General features: G+C 35.9%; 1 protein-coding gene across 17 annotated transcripts in view; it reads left to right on the top strand.

Annotated features, from left to right (window-relative positions):
- LOC111504733 (uncharacterized) overlaps positions 1–23,405 on the top strand; it is a 398,322-nt gene that overhangs the window by 354,705 nt on the left and 20,212 nt on the right. For 11 of the 17 annotated variants that reach the window (XM_074178849.1, XM_074178857.1, XM_074178856.1 and 8 more), the window contains one exon: positions 6,267–23,345. The exons of 4 other annotated variants lie outside the window; for them this stretch is intronic. In XM_074178849.1, the coding sequence (XP_074034950.1) occupies positions 6,267–23,345 (17,079 nt within the window). Of the gene's footprint in view, positions 1–4,422; positions 6,052–6,266; positions 23,346–23,405 lie in introns of all 17 variants that reach the window. 2 more of the 17 variants (XM_074178861.1, XM_074178860.1) reach the window with 1 other exon arrangement.

Below are 23,405 nucleotides of genomic sequence, written 5' to 3'. Positions count from 1 at the left end.
ACAACGCTGGACATACTCGTTTTTTAAGATTTTTACAATTTTCTATCTATATCTATATTTTCTATATTACTTACGTCCTATGGCGTGGGTGAGAACCTTACAAAAACTAAGTATGTGGTGGATCTCGTCAAAATAAACAACTTTATCCTATGAAATGTTTACCGAAAAATCATTTGTTTTCGAGATACAAATAACTAAAATTGCAAAAAATTTATGACAAAATATGTATATCGGAAACGAATGGTTTTTCGATGAATATTTTATGGAAAAAATTGTTTATTTTGACGAAATCCACCACATATTTAGTTTTTGTATTGGTCTCAGCAACTTTTGCAAGTAATAGAAAATTGTGAATATTGAGAAAACGATGACCTCCAGCATTGTTGAGGAAGTGTACCTCATTTATTTGAAAAAGGTATGGAAATTAGGTTAGTTATTTTTGAAAAATGAACAAACCAATCAATTCCAACACCCTGTATCTCCGAAACGAAGCATTTTCGGTTTATATTAATTTTTTTCCCTAATTATTTCTTTGTACATATGGCCCTTTATATATTACTAATTCAGGTTATAATGATATGACCACCTACGTAATGACTAATAATATCTGAAAACCTATGAACTTATTTAGAAATTGAACCAATTTTATGTCTCGATATTGATACTGATTTTCAAGCATTCCAAAAACTTCATCTTGCTGAAAATGGTTTTCATATGTGGAAATGGTCTTTTCATACAAATAATGATTCTATTTCCTCCTAATTCTTTGAGAGAGAGAGAGAGTTCTTCTCTTTTGACGTATAAGAAATCCTCAAGTCAATTTATATATGGTGTATAACAAGTCAATTTGATCATCTGAATATAATACTGATGTACCGGGTCTGGTACGTACATTATACACCTGATCTATCCGTCAGCGAAGTTTTATTGTTTTCAGTAAATTTGCTCAAATTGTTATACGTTCTATGTTCAAGTCTTTTTCAGAACATGAGTGACATTATTAGTGGATTCGTTTCTTTAAATTGGATGGACCCGGTTCATAACCTGTTTTCACAGTTTTTTTTTTATAAAAAATGGAGTCAATAATACCCTCCTTGAACAGTTGCTGATAGCAATTTGTCATATATGAATATAATTAGTCATCACCCCATCTGCCTGTGAAAGAGGTGACCAACCGCATATCCGAAATTTTCCCAATTCTTCGTATAAGAAAAGAAAACTTTTCACATATAGTCAGTGGGCATACCTGAGGACAGGCTAGATATCAAATCATCTAAAGTAACAATTCGTTTCTGTTGTTCATTTCAACCTAGTTCGAGGAATGATACTCTGAAAAATTTCGATTTTCAATTATCGGAAATCATCGACTTTATGTTGATGATAGACACTACCTTACACTGACGAGTGGCCAAACAGCCCGAAACCGGTCTGTAAGTGTGTTTCATTAATTGAAAATCTATTGCGGCAGTTGTATCGTCAAGAGCATATGAAGGAATAACTTCAGTGAAGAGTCCTGCACTGACACTTGTCGGATATAATCCAACGCTCTTCGTGGTATTAGCCAGGGAAGTAATTGTTTTCTGATAGGTGTCAGTCCATTAACCTACAGTGTTGGGAGTTGAGACTGGCCTGAACGAATTGTTCCTTCAGATGATTTGTTTTTTAGCCAGTCTTCAAGTATACCCACTGACTATATGTGAAAAATATAATTTGAACGGAAAGTCAAGTAGCTTTGTTAGTAAGAGTTACAGGATTTGGTTATAACCATGATGTTTTTTACATTTACTCAATGAAGAAATAGTTTCGAATAACTCTCTTTTGTTGAATTCATCAATATGGAAATCAGTTACTAGTTGATTATTACAATACTGATACTCAAGCTCGAGCAGAATTATTTAATTACATGTCCACATTAGTTTGTTTCTGAAATAATAAATGTTTTCTACACCCGTACTCTAACAATACACTTATATGACCATACTCCGTTTCATAATGATATCCATTATGATACAGATTTTTCATAACGATACAGATTATCAACCAATAGAAACCCATAATTTTTCAATGAGGAATCCTGTAACTAATTGCTTTATTTGTCAAAATCAGTTTTCATATTACCTACCTATATTATCAAAATGTCTGAAAACAGCGATATAGAAGGAATACCATCGACTCCAATATTTTTAAAAGATCAGATTAATTACAGTTGTTATATTCAATATAAATATAATAAGAATCTTTATAGTTTTCATATATCCATGATAATACCATTAAGTTTGTGTTTTTTTAAAAAAATGTGAGTTAATTACTGTAAATGTGTTCAATACGAATATAATATTTATAGTTTTTCATTATTTATCGGGTTTAGAAAAAATAGCGTATGCTACTCTCATGTAATGGTTATTAATACACTCGCATATACCATACAAAACTCGCCTTCGGCTCGTTTCGTATCCCGGTTAATGCTCGTGTCTTAATAACCATCATTACATGATCGTTGCATAATATACTAATAAGTTATTAAATAGATAATTAAAGTCATTTTAATGGTCATTAATGATGTAAACAAAGAAGCATAAAGTAAGTGAATTATTGTTTGTATTTAGCACGCTTGAAAAATTTGAAAATCACGAGTTTTATCGAGAAATCTCCTTAGTATATTGAAAAAGATGTGTCAGTAGTGATATATCGAAAACGACAAACGATATAAGGTTTGAGGGTTATTTGAAATAGTGAAGGATGGTATTGTGAAGATCAGTAGAAAAAATCACTTTTCATACTAAGTTTTTTTAGATGGGCGACTTTTCGAAAATATTATCCTTTTCCGTTTTCAAAACCCAAAATTCACTCGAAAACAACGTCTCAATTGTTCTTTTACCATAAGTAAAACAGTCAACTTTCCATAAACGACAACTCAGTTCAATTGAAGCAATCCAACAGTTTCATAAAGTTTTTTCTTCTTGGCTGTCGCCTTTCAGGAAAGATTCACAATAATAGTCTCTAGTCAACAATAGACACTTTTTGTCGCCTGCGCCTAATACAAAAACCATACCAGCTAGTCCTTTGAAGGAAAATAATAATGCAAAAACTAGCTGATAGGAGGTGAAAATACATGATAATAGTCTCTGGCAGTTATGAATTTTCTCGATCAAAACATCAGTTTTATTTTCATTATACTTATATACTATAATTGAAATAAGGCAATATTTTAACAAAAATATCAATTGTGATTCTATAGAGAATTCCTTAAATGAAATGGAGGGAACATTCTCTTAAAAAATAATTCTGTTGCCCTATGTTCATGAAAATATCATTATTTAGTCATTTATTTTTGAAGTTCAACTATACACTATCTTTTTTGGAACACCCTGTACATATATTTGATCGTTGAGTAGAATGGATCATTATTATGAATCAAGAACAGAAGGCATCCTTGGCCCAAAATAGCTCCATACATAAATATACTTGAATCACAGAACTACATTTTGATGAATTGTTCTTGTTATAAATTTTACAAAACCAGTCTAATGTTCCTTCTTCAGGTTCAAAAAGTAAGTGTTTCTCTCACAACTGTCTTGTGAAATTCATTTAAATAATATCATTAAAAAATTTCGAAATTTATTTTTTTTAATCAACCTTGTATCATATTCGTTTCCGAAACAGCTCTATTCATATAATCTATGATATTCACACTGTATATAACTGAATTACAAAAAATACATAGCAAAAGAATCGTTAATAAATAATAGTTTAAAAAATTCAAAAAAATATGCTTTAATAGCAACACAGCAAAAGAATCATAAACAAATATTCGTCATAATACCATAAATATCACAATCAAGGGACATTTTGTCAAAAAACTGTCGACACAAATAAATTTTCTTTATGTTTCTGAATTGATCTTATTATTGTTAAGAACATCATCTCACATTAGGGGCACCACCATCAATCACGATCTCCATTTTATTAACCATTTCCTTTTTTTATAATTTTCTTTTCAAGCCAGAGGATGCTCTTTGTGCGTTAACACCAAAACACCACACTAATCGCTATTATTAACTTTTCAGCTAAATGCAGACCTATTTAGTTTTTGATTACATATCATTTTCGTTTTCGATTGAGCTTCTGAAAGCTTCACACTAGCCAGGTAAAGATAAAAAGTGAACATAAGGAGTTAACAATTAACTTTTTTCAAAATCTGCATAACTATTGCATGTGCATGCAATATTTGAAAGGGGTAGGGTCACCTTTTTGGGCACAGCTTAAGCAATCTCCGGCAAAAAACCCTATACTTCGTGAACTCACTCATTTTTCACCTCTCATTGGCAACTTTTACATTTAATTCCAATATCAACTATGTTATTCCATCACGGAATAAACAAATATTCTTACTCCAGTATGGTTAATGCACTTTTTTGGCAGATTTGTCTTCACCTGGCACCCAGTTCGTAACATACGAAAGCGTGTTATTGCAGCCAAAACGCAGTATGTTGTCCACATCTCCCAATCCACAATTTTTGCACAAAACCACGTCATACACCCAAATTGACGCTATGCTTGAGAAAATGTTGTTTGAAGTGGAGAAGCAAGAGAAATTGTTTGGCTTAGATTTGGATGTTCTGGAACCTGAGGAACAATGTGTCAATTCTCTAGACCTGTATCCTAGCACTGATGCTCTAATAGAAGTACCCATTAAAAAAACTATCCGCAAGCCTAAAGTATATCAAACTACTCAGGAACTCATAATAACTCCGGAAGACTCTCCGTATGATCTTATTTCTTTCGGTTCTAAACCAGAGATGTGTTCTTATGGAGAACAAGATACTCAGAAATTTATAGAAAATGAACGTGACAAAGACAATAATAAGGACGTGTTCAATTCTGGTAAAACATCGTTATTGATTGACAGACCAGAAAATGAGAACCCAGAGAAACCATACAATTACAAAATAGATTTTGAAAGAGCAGCAACTGCTTCCAGTGAAACCCTCAGTGATCACTATCCCGAAAGTTGGAATGACACAGTAGACTCTGAGCAGATCCTGGATGATGATGACTATGAATTCATTGAAAACAAACCCGTTACCCAAGCTATTCAACTCCACGATAATAAGACGGGAGACGATATATGGTGGGAGGGAACGTATCGAAATTTGAGCATAGTTCCGGAGGAAGATGAAGAAAACCTGAGCTTACTAGATAGCTTTTATTCAAACAAAACTTATTGTACGAGTCCTTACTCTCAGATGGTTGATGCCTACGAACCAATTTTGAATACATCTTCGATCAAATGTGCCGAAAACGCTAATTTTGAATGTGACTATGCGAGTGACGAAAGTTCTTCAAAAAACTCCACGAGTTCTGATGAAGGCACATATGAAACTGGTGAAAAACTGGTGAAAGCAGAGGTGAAACTCATGGTTAAAACCACCGAAAGAGGGAAAGAGGCAATTGAAATTAGATCTATTAAAGAGTTCATGGACCTTCCTCGAAAGGAAAATAATCAAATATCTGAGAGTTATTCGTCGGGTCAACATGGAAACAAGAGTCAAACATTACCAAGCAAGTTATCCGAAAAGTTCAGTAATTTAACAAACAAATTCAGTGGGTTACTGGAGAAGAGAAAGGCTACGTCCTATTCACAACTTGTCCATGATAAAACTAAAGGAGAAAATTCGAAAGACATGGAAGAGAAAAACAAACCGTCTTTCACTCTCCAAAGGATTTTTGTTAAAAACCCAGATTCAGATAGGATTCCTAAATCGGGAATCAAGAACCTTATGGGGACAAATGATGTAGCTAAGAGTAAAACTGAACTTTTTGCCACTACAAACAAACAATTTCCTCTGGATTTTGATCCTTCTCAACATATGGATTCCGAAATGAATCCGAGAGTTGATCTTTTTGCGAACCCCCCCTTTTTTCCCTGTTACAGTCAATATTCTAGTCGGCATTACAGTCCTATCATCATTTCCGATTCAATTACAGAAAATTCCCATTATCCTCAGGCATACTGCGATTGGTTGCTCGAAAAGGAAGATAATCCACGAGGTAAAGTTGCAATTTTACAAATGCTGAATTTACTCGTGATGACTCATACGCATGGGTGTGGATTGTAGTTAGTTTTTTTGACTAACATTAGCAAAAATATATCGTGCATTAGCCAAGGTAAGATTATTTTCTGCAGTAAGGATATTTACATTTCGATATATAGATAAAAAGTTTGGTAGTTAGAATAGCTTGTTGGAAAGTGCATGTTCTTACAGGAAAAACGACTGTATTTCATACCGAAGAAAAACCATTTTACCAAAATATTACCGATCGATCGTTTGTTAATCCAAAACCAATTTATGATTTAACTAACGCTCTAATTCAGTCTGAGTCACGCGCTGAGCCTTACCATTGTCACACTGAGAAGCATTATAAAATAAATAAATATGCCGATGAAAAACAGGAAAGTCAGTCAGCTTTGTCCAAGGACAAAAAAAGGAAAAAAAGTATCTTGGGTACTATCAAAACCTTTGTTGGCAAATCGTTCGAGTCTGACTCTGATTCAGAAAAATCACTCAAGAAAGAAAAGAAGAAAGAAAAAAAGAAGATAAAAGTACCATTGGATGAAGTACCACCGGAAATTCCAATTCGACCTACCAGAAAGCCCAAGCTGCCTACTCCTACCGAAGATCGTAAATATGCAGATATACCCTTTTTTGAATCTTCTCCAACGGATATTTTGGAATATCGATCTACAGAATCCGATAATGTCGAACAAATATCTGTCTCGCCTCCACAACTAACTTATGTATCTTCTATAACAATTCCTATAGCAGATTTGGATGATTCAGCCTCAGGCAAACCTCGTAATTTACGAGAACAGGCAGAACATATAGTTACTGATGTTATTTCAAACGGAGAAAAAGCAGTCAAAGAAAATCTTGCAGAAAAGATTGCTACCAAACCTAAGAAACAAAAAGTTGTCATTGTTAACGAACAAGTGACTAAAACATTTAGTCCAATGTCAGTAGAAGAAGAAGAATTTACGATCACTATTGACCCAACCAAAAAGGAAACCCCAAAGAAAACTAGAGAGACATTCACGTTGAATATAGACGAGAGTATTGGAAAAATTGAAAAAGAAATCCTAGGAAAATCTCCAATTTTACCTGAAGAGAACCTGGTGAAACCAATTGCTCAGTTCTCTGACAAACCCTTGAGATCTCCAATCTTCGATAACCTCCTTAATCAAGAAACCAGCCAACCACAAATTTCTCTACAACCCGATCAGTTTGTAAGTCAACGAGAAAAATGGCAAACTTGTCCAGATTTGAAAACAATAACAAACAATTTGATACAAAATGAGATTACTTTCAGTGGTTGGGCGGACGACAAATATAACTTATTCAATACTAGCAAAATAGAATATGGGAGAACAAAAATTGAAGAATCGGAGGAAAAATTAGAAGATGAGCAGAAGGAGAAAATAAGGAAGAAGCACGGGAAATTGTTTAGTATATTTAGTACCACAACCAGAAATGAATCTGACAATATTAGTAGAAAGAAAGAATTAGATAAACAATACAGTGAAACAATGAAAGAGGGACCAATTGATCCTCAAATTGTCGATTCTGCCAGCGAAATAAAACCAACTAAAGATATTCCCAAGACTCCCAAATTGAAGAAAAGTAAGAGCAGAGAAAAGGAAGAAAAGGGGTTCTTGGGTTTGCTCAAGAAAGGAAAGCCGGGAATGAGGCCTGCATTTTCAGAAACAGCCATAAAAAATATGATAGATTCTACAGCATTTCTCAAAGAAGAGATAAACAAATATCATGATGTAAAAATGACTTCTGATATTTCTGAGAACTATGATGCAATGCTCATATATGGCAAAGAAAAGAAAACAAAAAATTATGACACTTTAGGAAATGGATTAGGACACCATGATATTCAATTCATAGTCAAAGAAGAAAACGTCAACGACCAAAAACATGAAAGTGAAGATGAAAATGATGTAAGCAGAAAAACTGTTCAGTCTACCGAGAGGGATCAAGAAAGATCTGATTTTGAACACTTTCCATCAGTTGAAGAATCAAAATCAGTTCCACCACAAAAGTTAAAAAATACAGAGGCAAAGAATGTAATAGCTCTCGGCCAATCCGAGGAGAAGAGTTTAGGAGAAAATGACAAACAAATAACAACCGAGAGTATGAAAAAATGCGACTCTTTCTTGGAAGAAGAAGTTGCGAGATTCCATGATGTTCGCCCCATTGTCACAAAAGCACCTCCGCTCATACAAGAAAAACTAACAACAATCATAGTTTCAGAAACAGAGACCCCGAAAAAGACAAAAGGAAAACACGGTGACGAGAAGAAGGGTACATTCTTCGATATATTCAGGAAGAAGGGGTCGGTAGAAAAAGACGTCAAACTGAAATCTTTCGATGCTGAATCACTTCTGCCTAGTGCAATCACGGAAACTTTGAAAAAAGATAGTGATGTATTCTTGAAAAATGAGGTTGAAAAATATCATGACGTTCGTCCCATCGTCACAAACGAAAGAACTATCATACAATCTGAAATTCCATCAAAAGCAGAATCGAAATTAGTTTCACCACAAAAATTGGAAGATATAGACACAAAGAAAGTAATAGCTCTCGATCAATCTAAGAAGAAGAGTTTAGGAGAAAACGAAAAACAAAAGTCAATTGAAAGTTCGAAGGAACATACTGGTCCCAGAAGTGTACAGATCAGTAATAAAGATTGCGACTCTTTCTTGAAAGAGGAAATTGCGAGATTCCATGATGTTCGCCCCATCGTCATACAACAACCTACGCTCATACAAGAGAAACTAACAACAACCATAGTTTCAGAAACAAAGTCCCCGAAAAAGTCAAAAGGGAAACACAGTGACGAGAAGAAGGGTACATTCTTCGATATATTCAGAAAAAAGGGGTCGGAAGAAAAAGACGTCAAATTGAAATCTTCCGAAGCTGAATCACCTCTGCCTAGTGCAATCACGGAAACTTTGAAAAAAGATAGTGATGTATTCTTGAAAAATGAGGTTGAAAAATATCACGACGTTCGTCCCATCGTCACAAACGAAAGAACTATCATACAATCTGAAATTCCATCAAAAGCAGAATCGAAATTAGTTTCACCACAAAAATTGGAAGGTACAGAAACAAAGAATGTAATAGCTCTCGATCAATCTAAGAAGAAGAGTTTAGGAGAAAATGAAAAACAAAAGTCAATTGAAAGTTCGAAGGAACATATTGGTCCCGGAAGTGTACAGATCAGTAATAAAGATTGCGACTCTTTCTTGAAAGAAGAAGTTGCGAGATTCCATGATGTTCGCCCCATCGTCACGAAAGAATCTACGCTCATACAAGAGAAACTAACAACAACCATAGTTTCAGAAACAAAGTCCCCAAAAAAGTCAAAAGGGAAACACAGTGACGAGAAGAAGGGTACATTCTTCGATATATTCAGAAAAAAGGGGTCGGAAGAAAAAGACGTCAAATTGAAATCTTCCGAAGCTGAATCACTTCTGCCTAGTGCAATCACGGAAACTTTGAAAAAAGATAGTGATGTATTCTTGAAAAATGAGGTCGAAAAATATCACGACGTTCGTCCCATCGTCACAAACGAAAGAACTATCATACAATCTGAAATTCCATCAAAAGCAGAATCGAAATTAGTTTCACCACAAAAATTGGAAGGTACAGAAACAAAGAAAGTAATAGCTCTCGATCAATCTAAGAAGAAGAGTTTAGGAGAAAATGAAAAACAAAAGTCAATTGAAAGTTCGAAGGAACATATTGGTCCCGGAAGTGTACAGATCAGTAATAAAGATTGCGACTCTTTCTTGAAAGAAGAAGTTGCAAGATTCCATGATGTTCGCCCCATCGTCATACAACAACCTACGATCATACAAGAGAAACTAACAACAACCATAGTTTCAGAAACAAAGTCCCCGAAAAAGTCAAAAGGGAAACACAGTGACGAGAAGAAGGGTACTTTCTTCGATATATTCAGAAAAAAGGGGTCGGAAGAAAAAGACGTCAAATTGAAATCTTCCGAAGCTGAATCACCTCTGCCTAGTGCAATCACGGAAACTTTGAAAAAAGATAGTGATGTATTCTTGAAAAATGAGGTTGAAAAATATCACGACGTTCGTCCCATCGTCACAAACGAAAGAACTATCATACAATCTGAAATTCCATCAAAAGCAGAATCGAAATTAGTTTCACCACAAAAATTGGAAGGTACAGAAACAAAGAAAGTAATAGCTCTCGATCAATCTAAGAAGAAGAGTTTAGGAGAAAATGAAAAACAAAAGTCAATTGAAAGTTCGAAGGAACATATTGGTCCCGGAAGTGTACAGATCAGTAATAAAGATTGCGACTCTTTCTTGAAAGAAGAAGTTGCAAGATTCCATGATGTTCGCCCCATCGTCATACAACAACCTACGATCATACAAGAGAAACTAACAACAACCATAGTTTCAGAAACAAAGTCCCCGAAAAAGTCAAAAGGGAAACACAGTGACGAGAAGAAGGGTACATTCTTCGATATATTCAGAAAAAAGGGGTCGGAAGAAAAAGACGTCAAATTGAAATCTTCCGAAGCTGAATCACCTCTGCCTAGTGCAATCACGGAAACTTTGAAAAAAGATAGTGATGTATTCTTGAAAAATGAGGTTGAAAAATATCACGACGTTCGTCCCATCGTCACAAACGAAAGAACTATCATACAATCTGAAATTCCATCAAAAGCAGAATCGAAATTAGTTTCACCACAAAAATTGGAAGGTACAGAAACAAAGAAAGTAATAGCTCTCGATCAATCTAAAAAGAAGAGTTTAGGAGAAAATGCAAAACAAGAGTCAATTGAAAGTTCGAAGGAACATACTGGTCCCGGAAGTGTAGAGATCAGTAATAAAGATTGCGACTCTTTCTTGAAAGAGGAAATTGCGAGATTCCATGATGTTCGCCCCATCGTCACGAAAGAACCTACGCTCATACAAGAGAAACTAACAACAACCATAGTTTCAGAAACAAAGTCCCCGAAAAAGTCAAAAGGGAAACACAGTGACGAGAAGAAGGGTACATTCTTCGATATATTCAGAAAAAAGGGGTCGGAAGAAAAAGACGTCAAATTGAAATCTTCCGAAGCTGAATCACTTCTGCCTAGTGCAATCACGGAAACTTTGAAAAAAGATAGTGATGTATTCTTGAAAAATGAGTTTGAAAAATATCACGACGTTCGTCCCATCGTCACAAACGAAAGAACTATCATACAATCTGAAATTCCATCAAAAGCAGAATCGAAATTAGTTTCACCACAAAAATTGGAAGGTACAGAAACAAAGAAAGTAATAGCTCTCGATCAATCTAAGAAGAAGAGTTTAGGAGAAAATGAAAAACAAAAGTCAATTGAAAGTTCGAAGGAACATATTGGTCCCGGAAGTGTACAGATCAGTAATAAAGATTGCGACTCTTTCTTGAAAGAAGAAGTTGCGAGATTCCATGATGTTCGCCCCATCGTCACGAAAGAATCTACGCTCATACAAGAGAAACTAACAACAACCATAGTTTCAGAAACAAAGTCCCCGAAAAAGTCAAAAGGGAAACACAGTGACGAGAAGAAGGGTACATTCTTCGATATATTCAGAAAAAAGGGGTCGGAAGAAAAAGACGTCAAATTGAAATCTTCCGAAGCTGAATCACTTCTGCCTAGTGCAATCACGGAAACTTTGAAAAAAGATAGTGATGTATTCTTGAAAAATGAGGTGGAAAAATATCACGACGTTCGTCCCATCGTCACAAACGAAAGAACTATCATACAATCTGAACTTACATCAAAAGCAGAATCGAAATTAGTTTTATCACAAAAATTAGAAGATACAGAAACAAAGAAAGTAACAGCTCTCGATCAATCTAAGAAGAAAAGTTTAGGAGAAAATGCAAAACAAGAGTCAATTGAAAGTTCGAAGGAACATACTGGTCCCGGAAGTGTACAGATCAGTAATAAAGATTGCGACTCTTTCTTGAAAGAGGAAATTGCGAGATTCCATGATGTTCGCCCCATCGTCACGAAAGAACCTACGCTCATACAAGAGAAACTAACAACAACCATAGTTTCAGAAACAAAGTCCCCGAAAAAGTCAAAAGGGAAACACAGTGACGAGAAGAAGGGTACATTCTTCGATATATTCAGAAAAAAGGGGTCGGAAGAAAAAGACGTCAAATTGAAATCTTCCGAAGCTGAATCACTTCTGCCTAGTGCAATCACGGAAACTTTGAAAAAAGATAGTGATGTATTCTTGAAAAATGAGGTCGAAAAATATCACGACGTTCGTCCCATCGTCACAAACGAAAGAACTATCATACAATCTGAACTTACATCAAAAGCAGAATCGAAATTAGTTTTATCACAAAAATTAGAAGATACAGAAACAAAGAAAGTAACAGCTCTCGATCAATCTAAGAAGAAGAGTTTAGGAGAAAATGCAAAACAAGAGTCAATTGAAAGTTCGAAGGAACATACTGGTCCCGGAAGTGTACAGATCAGTAATAAAGATTGCGACTCTTTCTTGAAAGAGGAAATTGCGAGATTCCATGATGTTCGCCCCATCGTCACGAAAGAACCTACGCTCATACAAGAGAAACTAACAACAACCATAGTTTCAGAAACAAAGTCCCCGAAAAAGTCAAAAGGGAAACACAGTGACGAGAAGAAGGGTACATTCTTCGATATATTCAGAAAAAAGGGGTCGGAAGAAAAAGACGTCAAATTGAAATCTTCCGAAGCTGAATCACTTCTGCCTAGTGCAATCACGGAAACTTTGAAAAAAGATAGTGATGTATTCTTGAAAAATGAGGTGGAAAAATATCACGACGTTCGTCCCATCGTCACAAACGAAAGAACTATCATACAATCTGAACTTACATCAAAAGCAGAATCGAAATTAGTTTTATCACAAAAATTAGAAGATACAGAAACAAAGAAAGTAACAGCTCTCGATCAATCTAAGAAGAAGAGTTTAGGAGAAAATGCAAAACAAGAGTCAATTGAAAGTTCGAAGGAACATACTGGTCCCGGAAGTGTACAGATCAGTAATAAAGATTGCGACTCTTTCTTGAAAGAGGAAATTGCGAGATTCCATGATGTTCGCCCCATCGTCACGAAAGAACCTACGCTCATACAAGAGAAACTAACAACAACCATAGTTTCAGAAACAAAGTCCCCAAAAAAGTCAAAAGGGAAACACAGTGACGAGAAGAAGGGTACATTCTTCGATATATTCAGAAAAAAGGGGTCGGAAGAAAAAGACGTCAAATTGAAATCTTCCGAAGCTGAATCACTTCTGCCTAGTGCAATCACGGAAACTTTGAAAAAAGATAGTGATGTATTCTTGAAAAATGAGGTCGAAAAATATCACGACGTTCGTCCCATCGTCACAAACGAAAGAACTATCATACAATCTGAACTTACATCAAAAGCAGAATCGAAATTAGTTTTATCACAAAAATTAGAAGATACAGAAACAAAGAAAGTAACAGCTCTCGATCAATCTAAGAAGAAGAGTTTAGGAGAAAATGCAAAACAAGAGTCAATTGAAAGTTGGGAGGAACAAACTGGTCCCGGAAGTGTACAGATCAGTAATAAAGATTGCGACTCTTTCTTGAAAGAGGAAATTGCGAGATTCCATGATGTTCGCCCCATCGTCACGAAAGAACCCACGCTCATACAAGAGAAACTAACAACAACCATAGTTTCAGAAACAAAGTCCCCGAAAAAGTCAAAAGGGAAACACAGTGACGAGAAGAAGGGTACATTCTTCGATATATTCAGAAAAAAGGGGTCGGAAGAAAAAGACGTCAAATTGAAATCTTCCGAAGCTGAATCACTTCTGCCTAGTGCAATCACGGAAACTTTGAAAAAAGATAGTGATGTATTCTTGAAAAATGAGGTGGAAAAATATCACGACGTTCGTCCCATCGTCACAAACGAAAGAACTATCATACAATCTGAACTTACATCAAAAGCAGAATCGAAATTAGTTTTATCACAAAAATTAGAAGATACAGAAACAAAGAAAGTAACAGCTCTCGATCAATCTAAGAAGAAGAGTTTAGGAGAAAATGCAAAACAAGAGTCAATTGAAAGTTCGAAGGAACATACTGGTCCCGGAAGTGTACAGATCAGTAATAAAGATTGCGACTCTTTCTTGAAAGAGGAAATTGCGAGATTCCATGATGTTCGCCCCATCGTCATACAACAACCTACGATCATACAAGAGAAACTAACAACAACCATAGTTTCAGAAACAAAGTCCCCGAAAAAGTCAAAAGGGAAACACAGTGACGAGAAGAAGGGTACATTCTTCGATATATTCAGAAAAAAGGGGTCGGAAGAAAAAGACGTCAAATTGAAATCTTCCGAAGCTGAATCACTTCTGCCTAGTGCAATCACGGAAACTTTGAAAAAAGATAGTGATGTATTCTTGAAAAATGAGGTTGAAAAATATCACGACGTTCGTCCCATCGTCACAAACGAAAGAACTATCATACAATCTGAAATTCCATCAAAAGCAGAATCGAAATTAGTTTCACCACAAAAATTGGAAGGTACAGAAACAAAGAAAGTAATAGCTCTCGATCAATCTAAGAAGAAGAGTTTAGGAGAAAATGAAAAACAAAAGTCAATTGAAAGTTCGAAGGAACATATTGGTCCCGGAAGTGTACAGATCAGTAATAAAGATTGCGACTCTTTCTTGAAAGAAGAAGTTGCGAGATTCCATGATGTTCGCCCCATCGTCATACAACAACCTACGATCATACAAGAGAAACTAACAACAACCATAGTTTCAGAAACAAAGTCCCCGAAAAAGTCAAAAGGGAAACACAGTGACGAGAAGAAGGGTACATTCTTCGATATATTCAGAAAAAAGGGGTCGGAAGAAAAAGACGTCAAATTGAAATCTTCCGAAGCTGAATCACTTCTGCCTAGTGCAATCACGGAAACTTTGAAAAAAGATAGTGATGTATTCTTGAAAAATGAGGTTGAAAAATATCACGACGTTCGTCCCATCGTCACAAACGAAAGAACTATCATACAATCTGAAATTCCATCAAAAGCAGAATCGAAATTAGTTTCACCACAAAAATTGGAAGGTACAGAAACAAAGAAAGTAATAGCTCTCGATCAATCTAAGAAGAAGAGTTTAGGAGAAAATGAAAATTTAAAGTCAATTGAAAGTTCGAAGGAACATATTGGTCCCGGAAGTGTACAGATCAGTAATAAAGATTGCGACTCTTTCTTGAAAGAAGAAGTTGCGAGATTCCATGATGTTCGCCCCATCGTCATACAACAACCTACGATCATACAAGAGAAACTAACAACAACCATAGTTTCAGAAACAAAGTCCCCGAAAAAGTCAAAAGGGAAACACAGTGACGAGAAGAAGGGTACATTCTTCGATATATTCAGAAAAAAGGGGTCGGAAGAAAAAGACGTCAAATTGAAATCTTCCGAAGCTGAATCACTTCTGCCGAGTGCAATCACGGAAACTTTGAAAAAAGATAGTGATGTATTCTTGAAAAATGAGGTTGAAAAATATCACGACGTTCGTCCCATCGTCACAAACGAAAGAACTATCATACAATCTGAAATTCCATCAAAAGCAGAATCGAAATTAGTTTCACCACAAAAATTGGAAGGTACAGAAACAAAGAAAGTAATAGCTCTCGATCAATCTAAGAAGAAGAGTTTAGGAGAAAATGAAAAACAAAAGTCAATTGAAAGTTCGAAGGAACATATTGGTCCCGGAAGTGTACAGATCAGTAATAAAGATTGCGACTCTTTCTTGAAAGAAGAAGTTGCGAGATTCCATGATGTTCGCCCCATCGTCATACAACAACCTACGATCATACAAGAGAAACTAACAACAACCATAGTTTCAGAAACAAAGTCCCCGAAAAAGTCAAAAGGGAAACACAGTGACGAGAAGAAGGGTACATTCTTCGATATATTCAGAAAAAAGGGGTCGGAAGAAAAAGACGTCAAATTGAAATCTTCCGAAGCTGAATCACTTCTGCCTAGTGCAATCACGGAAACTTTGAAAAAAGATAGTGATGTATTCTTGAAAAATGAGGTTGAAAAATATCACGACGTTCGTCCCATCGTCACAAACGAAAGAACTATCATACAATCTGAAATTCCATCAAAAGCAGAATCGAAATTAGTTTCACCACAAAAATTGGAAGGTACAGAAACAAAGAAAGTAATAGCTCTCGATCAATCTAAGAAGAAGAGTTTAGGAGAAAATGAAAATTTAAAGTCAATTGAAAGTTCGAAGGAACATATTGGTCCCGGAAGTGTACAGATCAGTAATAAAGATTGCGACTCTTTCTTGAAAGAAGAAGTTGCGAGATTCCATGATGTTCGCCCCATCGTCATACAACAACCTACGATCATACAAGAGAAACTAACAACAACCATAGTTTCAGAAACAAAGTCCCCGAAAAAGTCAAAAGGGAAACACAGTGACGAGAAGAAGGGTACATTCTTCGATATATTCAGAAAAAAGGGGTCGGAAGAAAAAGACGTCAAATTGAAATCTTCCGAAGCTGAATCACTTCTGCCTAGTGCAATCACGGAAACTTTGAAAAAAGATAGTGATGTATTCTTGAAAAATGAGGTGGAAAAATATCACGACGTTCGTCCCATCGTCACAAACGAAAGAACTATCATACAATCTGAAATTCCATCGAAAGCAGAATCGAAATTACTTTCACCACAAAAATTGGAAGATACAGAAACAAAGAAAGTAATAGCTCTCGATCAATCTAAGAAGAAGAGTTTAGGAGAAAATGTAAAGCAAACTTCCATTGAAAGTTCGAAGGAACATACTGGTCCTGGATGTGAACAGATCAGTAATAAAGAATACGACTCTTTCTTGAAAGAAGAAGTTGCGAGATTCCATGATGTTCGCCCCATCGTCATACAACAACCTACGATCATACAAGAGAAACTAACAACAACCATAGTTTCAGAAACAAAGTCCCCGAAAAAGTCAAAAGGGAAACACGGTGACGAGAAGAAGGGTACATTCTTCGATATATTCAGAAAAAAGGGGTCGGAAGAAAAAGACGTCAAATTGAAATCTTCCGAAGCTGAATCACTTCTGCCTAGTGCAATCACGGAAACTTTGAAAAAAGATAGTGATGTATTCTTGAAAAATGAGGTGGAAAAATATCACGACGTTCGTCCCATCGTCACAAACGAAAGAACTATCATACAATCTGAAATTCCATCGAAAGCAGAATCGAAATTAGTTTCACCACAAAAATTGGAAGATACAGAAACAAAGAAAGTAATAGTTCTCGATCAATCTAAGAAGAAGAGTTTAGGAGGAAATGAAAAACAAAAGTCAATTGAAAGTTCGAAGGAACATACTGGTCCCAGAAGTGTACAGATCAGTAATAAAGATTGCGACTCTTTCTTGAAAGAGGAAATTGCGAGATTCCATGATGTTCGCCCCATCGTCATACAACAACCTACGATCATACAAGAGAAACTAACAACAACCATAGTTTCAGAAACAAAGTCCCCGAAAAAGTCAAAAGGGAAACACAGTGACGAGAAGAAGGGTACATTCTTCGATATATTCAGAAAAAAGGGGTCGGAAGAAAAAGACGTCAAATTGAAATCTTCCGAAGCTGAATCACTTCTGCCTAGTGCAATCTCGGAAACTTTGAAAAAAGATAGTGATGTATTCTTGAAAAATGAGGTTGAAATATATCACGACGTTCGTCCCATCGTCACAAACGAAAGAACTATCATACAATCTGAAATTCCATCAAAAGCAGAATCGAAATTAGTTTCACCACAAAAATTGGAAGATACAGAAACAAAGAAAGTAATAGTCCTCGATCAATCTAAGAAGAAGAGTTTAGGAGAAAATGCAAAACAAGAGTCAATTGAAAGTTCGAAGGAACATACTGGTCCCAGAAGTGTACAGATCAGTAATAAAGATTGCGACTCTTTCTTGAAAGAGGAAATTGCGAGATTCCATGATGTTCGCCCCATCGTCACGAAAGAACCTACTCTCATACAAGAGAAACTAACAACAACCATAGTTTCAGAAACAAAGTCCCCGAAAAAGTCAAAAGGGAAACACAGTGACGAGAAGAAGGGTACATTCTTCGATATATTCAGAAAAAAGGGGTCGGAAGAAAAAGACGTCAAATTGAAATCTTCCGAAGCTGAATCACTTCTGCCTAGTGCAATCTCGGAAACTTTGAAAAAAGATAGTGATGTATTCTTGAAAAATGAGGTTGAAATATATCACGACGTTCGTCCCATCGTCACAAACGAAAGAACTATCATACAATCTGAAATTCCATCAAAAGCAGAATCGAAATTAGTTTCACCACAAAAATTGGAAGATACAGAAACAAAGAAAGTAATAGCTCTCGATCAATCTAAGAAGAAGAGTTTAGGAGAAAATGAAAAGCAAACTTCCATTGAAAGTTCGAAGGAACATACTGGTCCCGGATGTGAACAGATCAGTAATAAAGAATGCGACTCTTTCTTGAAAGAAGAAGTTGCGAGATTCCATGATGTTCGCCCCATCGTCACAAAAGAACCTACGCTCATACAAGAGAAACTTACAACAACCATAGTTTCAGAAACAAAGTTCCCGAAAAAGTCAAAAGGGAAACACGGTGACGAGAAGAAGGGTACATTCTTGGATATATTCAGGAAAAAGGGGTCGGAAGAAAAAGACGTCAAATTGAAATCTTCCGAAGCTGAATCACTTGTGCCTAGTGGAATCACGGTAACTTCGATGATAGATAGTGATGCATTCTTGAAGAATGAAGTTGAAATCTATCACGACGTTCGTCCCATCATTCAAATGGAAATTCCATCAATTGCAGAGTCAAAATCAGTTGTTCCACGAAAGATAGAGGAAATAGGGGGAAACAAATCAACACCTCTCGACCAATCCAAGGAGAAGAATTCGGTAGAAAAAGAAGAACATCAGCCAATCGAAAATTCAATAAAGCAAACCCATGAAATACATGTATGCGAGCCTGATACAGAGGAGCCTATGAAAACAAATATTTTTGATGAAAGACAAGGTGAACCCTCCAGAATAGTAACAACAACGGTTAGTAAGGAAACTCTTCCAGAAGGTGAAAGAATTATGAGAGTTAATACTGAAGTTATTACAGGAACTATTCAGATTGAATCTGAAACACTTGAGGACTTTTCAAAATTGGAGGAACAAATCAGTATCAAACTGAATGAAATTCGAAAAAAATTACCTGAAACGTCCGACAGTGTTGTAGAGGAGTTAGATCAAGAAATCAAACATGAAAAAAATGAAGAAAAACCATGTTCGGTTAGTATGAATCCCAAAATTCAGTTGAGCTCTTCTGAAACTCCTAAAACAGAAGTTGCTCCTGTCAGCAAAGAGCGTATAAAAATAACAGAAAAACACTTCGTGAAGGAAGGTGGATATTTGAATGAAACATACGAAGTAGGAGTTGAAGGCGTTAGTGGAATTCAAAATCAAAGAAGGGAAAGAGGTGATAACAGTTTGCACGATTCAGAGAATTTTTTGAATAGAGAATTAGACAAATATGAAGGCAGTTACTCTGAATTGGTGAAACAAAAGGTTGAAAATGTAAAAAACAAGGAAATACAACCAAAGTTATCAGCTGCAGCGCTGGGAAATATGATTACAAGCAGCAATTTTCTTCGTGAAGAAGTTGCCAAGTACCATGATGTCAGACCTCGTGTATCAAATGTGGAATCTGAGACCAAAGCAAAAGAAAAGGGATCTAAATTTTTTGGATTCTTCTCAAAGAAAAAATCAAAAGACAAAAGTGGTCAGTCTGAATATATAGAAAGTAAAAAAGAAGGAAAGAAACCAAAAAAGGGTAAATCTGAGAAGAAAGCTAAAGATCATTCTTTAAAAGAATCTGATAGCAAAGATTTCTATGAAGGAGAAATCGACCGCTGTCAGAAGGGTGAAAAAATCAAAGACGATGTTAAAGAGGAAGGTGGTAGTTTCTTTGGACTGTTTTCAAAGAAAACTAAACCGCAGAGTGAAGCGAAAAATGCTGAGAAGAAAACGATCCAATCTATGTCACAGGCGTTGAAGGAAATTCAAGACAGTTCTGAATTTTTGCATATGGAAGTTACCGCATATCATGATGTTCGTCCCGAATCAAAGGAAGTTCAGGGATCTACAAGCAATCCTGAAGTTGATCATAAATCACCTACTGTTTTGAGTGATATATTTCAGGATACCGCTGACAAACAAATTGATGACAAAGTTACAACACAAAAAACATTTTCTGATGAACATTTCCAGTCTGAAGAATCGAGTCCCACAAGAGTAGTAACCACCACTGTGACCAAAAAGTCTATTCCAAAAGGGGAAAGAGTTAGTAAAGTCACAACAGAAGTAATAACCGGCACAATTCAGCTGGATCCTTCAGTGCTGTCAGATCTTTCAAAACTGGAAGATGAGATCAATTCCAAATTGGATAAAATTCGGGCTGAAATGAGCGATAATACCAGCAGAGAAACTTGTGATGATGGAAAAGAATCTGAATTAATTCACAAATACCATCAGTCGTTCGCAGATTCCACCAAAAAAACTTCGGAGACTCACGATATAATAATTACAGATGGAAATGAACAAAATTCACAAGCCATAGGTTCTGTATTTCAAGAAACTCACGACAAAAAACAAATATCCGAGATTCCTCACACACCCCTATTTGGAAAATTTTCTGATCATGTATCATCAACAGATTTTATGAAACTCAGTCTTTCCGAAGAAGCAGTAAAAGTCATCAATACAACCGATGATTTTCTCATGTCGGAGTTGAAAAACTATGAGGATGGGAACCTTGAACCAAGGAAAGATTCTGATAGTAATCCAAAAAAAAAATCATCAGGAATATTTGGAATGTTTAGCAAAAAGGAGAAATCAGAGAGTCCGAAAGTAACTGACAGAAAACCTGAAAAACAAAAAAGTGAATCGTGCGCCGACGGTTCGAGAAAATTAGGTTTCATAGAAAAAGTTGGGGAGAAAATACAAGTTTTTCCCAGTAGTGGTAAGAAAAGAGTTTTCGAAGTAACAGATAGTCATTATAGTGAAGGATGGGACAAAGGTATGGATGGGACATTCCAAGATATTTCTTCGAATCTTGATGTGAAGACTACAAACATTTCTACAGCGGAACCAGCCCATTACGAAAAAGGGTATGTGCAATCAGAAGGAACTATTTCCGAAACAATATCAGAAACCAAACAAAAAGTTTCAGATGCAGCAGAACATGAAATGGAAAAAAATACAAATCAAGAGAATATAGAGAATAGAGATCACGTAGAGGTGAAAAATGAACCACTCAGTTTTGTTGACGATCTTCTGCACAGCTTTGATGTCAAAATAGATACTACCAAAAATGAATTCTTGGATTATACAAACTTGTTGAACACTCCTAGTGAAGATACCGTAAAATCATTGGTATCAAGAACAGAAAAAATATCAACCACAGATTCGGATTTCCTGAAGGAAACAAAGAAGAGTACTGCAGAAGAAATTGCTTCCTTTGAACAAACTATTACTGAAAAGTTCAGTAACACCATGAAACTAACCGAAGAATTTACAACGAAGTCTAAACGAATACTTGAACCAATGTCTTCTGTGGATAGTGAAAGGAGACATTCTGAAAATTGTGAAATGACGGAGAACAAGGCGAGAAAGCAAGTATTTGATACTCATGACACAATTTCTACTGGAAAATCTGGTGGCGAGAAAAGGGTTGAACATCATATCAAATTGAGAGTAGCAACTACAATTCAGAATGTGGAAGACTCAGCTAAAATAGCGCAAGATAAAATTTCGAAAGACACTAGTGGTATCAATAAGAAGGGTAAGAGTAAAAAGGAATTTCCAGTGATGGGTGATAAAGGAGATATTGTGGGGGCCACAAGAGATCAGAGAAAGGGAGCAGTGAAAAAACTTCCAGCAGGAGGTAAGAAAACAAGTTACGAAACTGAATATCACCGACAGCAAATGACCCATATAAAACCGTCAGTGACAGACTCTGCGGACATTTCTGAAAAATCTACGAAGAAAAGTGAAAGTTCATTGAAGAAATCAGAAAGAAAAATCAGCGACAAGACAGATGACCTTAAAAAAGAAATTGAAAGTGAACCATTATATGTTGAGAAATCAATCAAAAATATAGTACCAACGGTTGACGATAACATGGAGAAACATGAAAGTCTTATGAAAAAATTTGAATATATGACAAGAGATTCACCGGATGTGAAGCAAAAAACTATCGATTTTCTTGAATCGGAAAATCTTGGTGAAAATTTCAAAATGACACGAGCAACATCGGATTACGGTGGTGAAGTCAGAAGAAACAATGAACTTTCCACCAATATTTCAGAAGCCAATATTGACTTATCCAATTTACCACGAAATACCGATGACATTCCTGAATGTCCTACTTCATCATACGTTACTTCGCCATATTCAACTAGACGAACCTTATCAACACGTTTTCCGAAAGGAGAGAGGCCTGAAGTAATAGAGATAACCTATGATTCGACTCTAGAAAGTAGTAGTGAGGACTCGTACATTGTTACTGAGCCTGATGAAACCGTGATCAAAACTTCGACGAGAAGCCCCCTATTTCATATGGAGTCCGAGGAAGATAGTAGCAGCGAAGTTCATGAAATAACCAAGGAGAGACAAGACAGTGTGAAGTCTAATATATTGGAAATTTTGACGGAAAATAAACTGGAATGCTTGCTGACTGACTTGACTGAAAATTTCAAGGAAACCGATAAACCAGTAGGAACAAAATATACAAATCAAGAAAAACTACTAGAAGAACATAAAAAAGAATCACAGGCCGACGTAGAATTGATAGAACGAAAACTGCGTGACTTAGACAAAGCTTTAGATTCGTTAGAAAAAGTAAACTTAGGAATTGAAACAGACATCAGAAATGATTTGATTAAAGAAAAGAAATTAAGACGGGTAGAGCGTAAATTCGAAAAAATGGCATCCGAGGTTATCGAAAAAGAAGCAGAAGGAGGCAAAGATGTACAAATGACCAGTCCCGAGATAGAAGAGAAACGCGAAACCGAGTACCGAACATTGGTGTCACAACTCAGCACTGAAGAAATATCTGACTTCCAGAAAGAATACAACCATTTGTGGGACGAGAACACATTTTCTAAAAGCAGTGACTGGGAATCAAAAACCCCAGATAGCCAGATTGACGCCCAAGAACTCCCACAAGGTAGACGTTAGATGTTGCTTTAATAGTCTTAACACATCTCATTTATTCACGCCTATGTAG

Source organism: Leptinotarsa decemlineata, unplaced genomic scaffold (assembly GCF_025532065.1).
Source record: "Leptinotarsa decemlineata unplaced genomic scaffold, Ldec_3_MD MMD2_tig00004307_RagTag_RagTag, whole genome shotgun sequence".
Taxonomy (NCBI): domain Eukaryota; kingdom Metazoa; phylum Arthropoda; class Insecta; order Coleoptera; family Chrysomelidae; genus Leptinotarsa; species Leptinotarsa decemlineata.
Note: the sequence above shows the minus strand (reverse complement) of the source record. Positions and strands in the feature narration are given on the sequence as shown.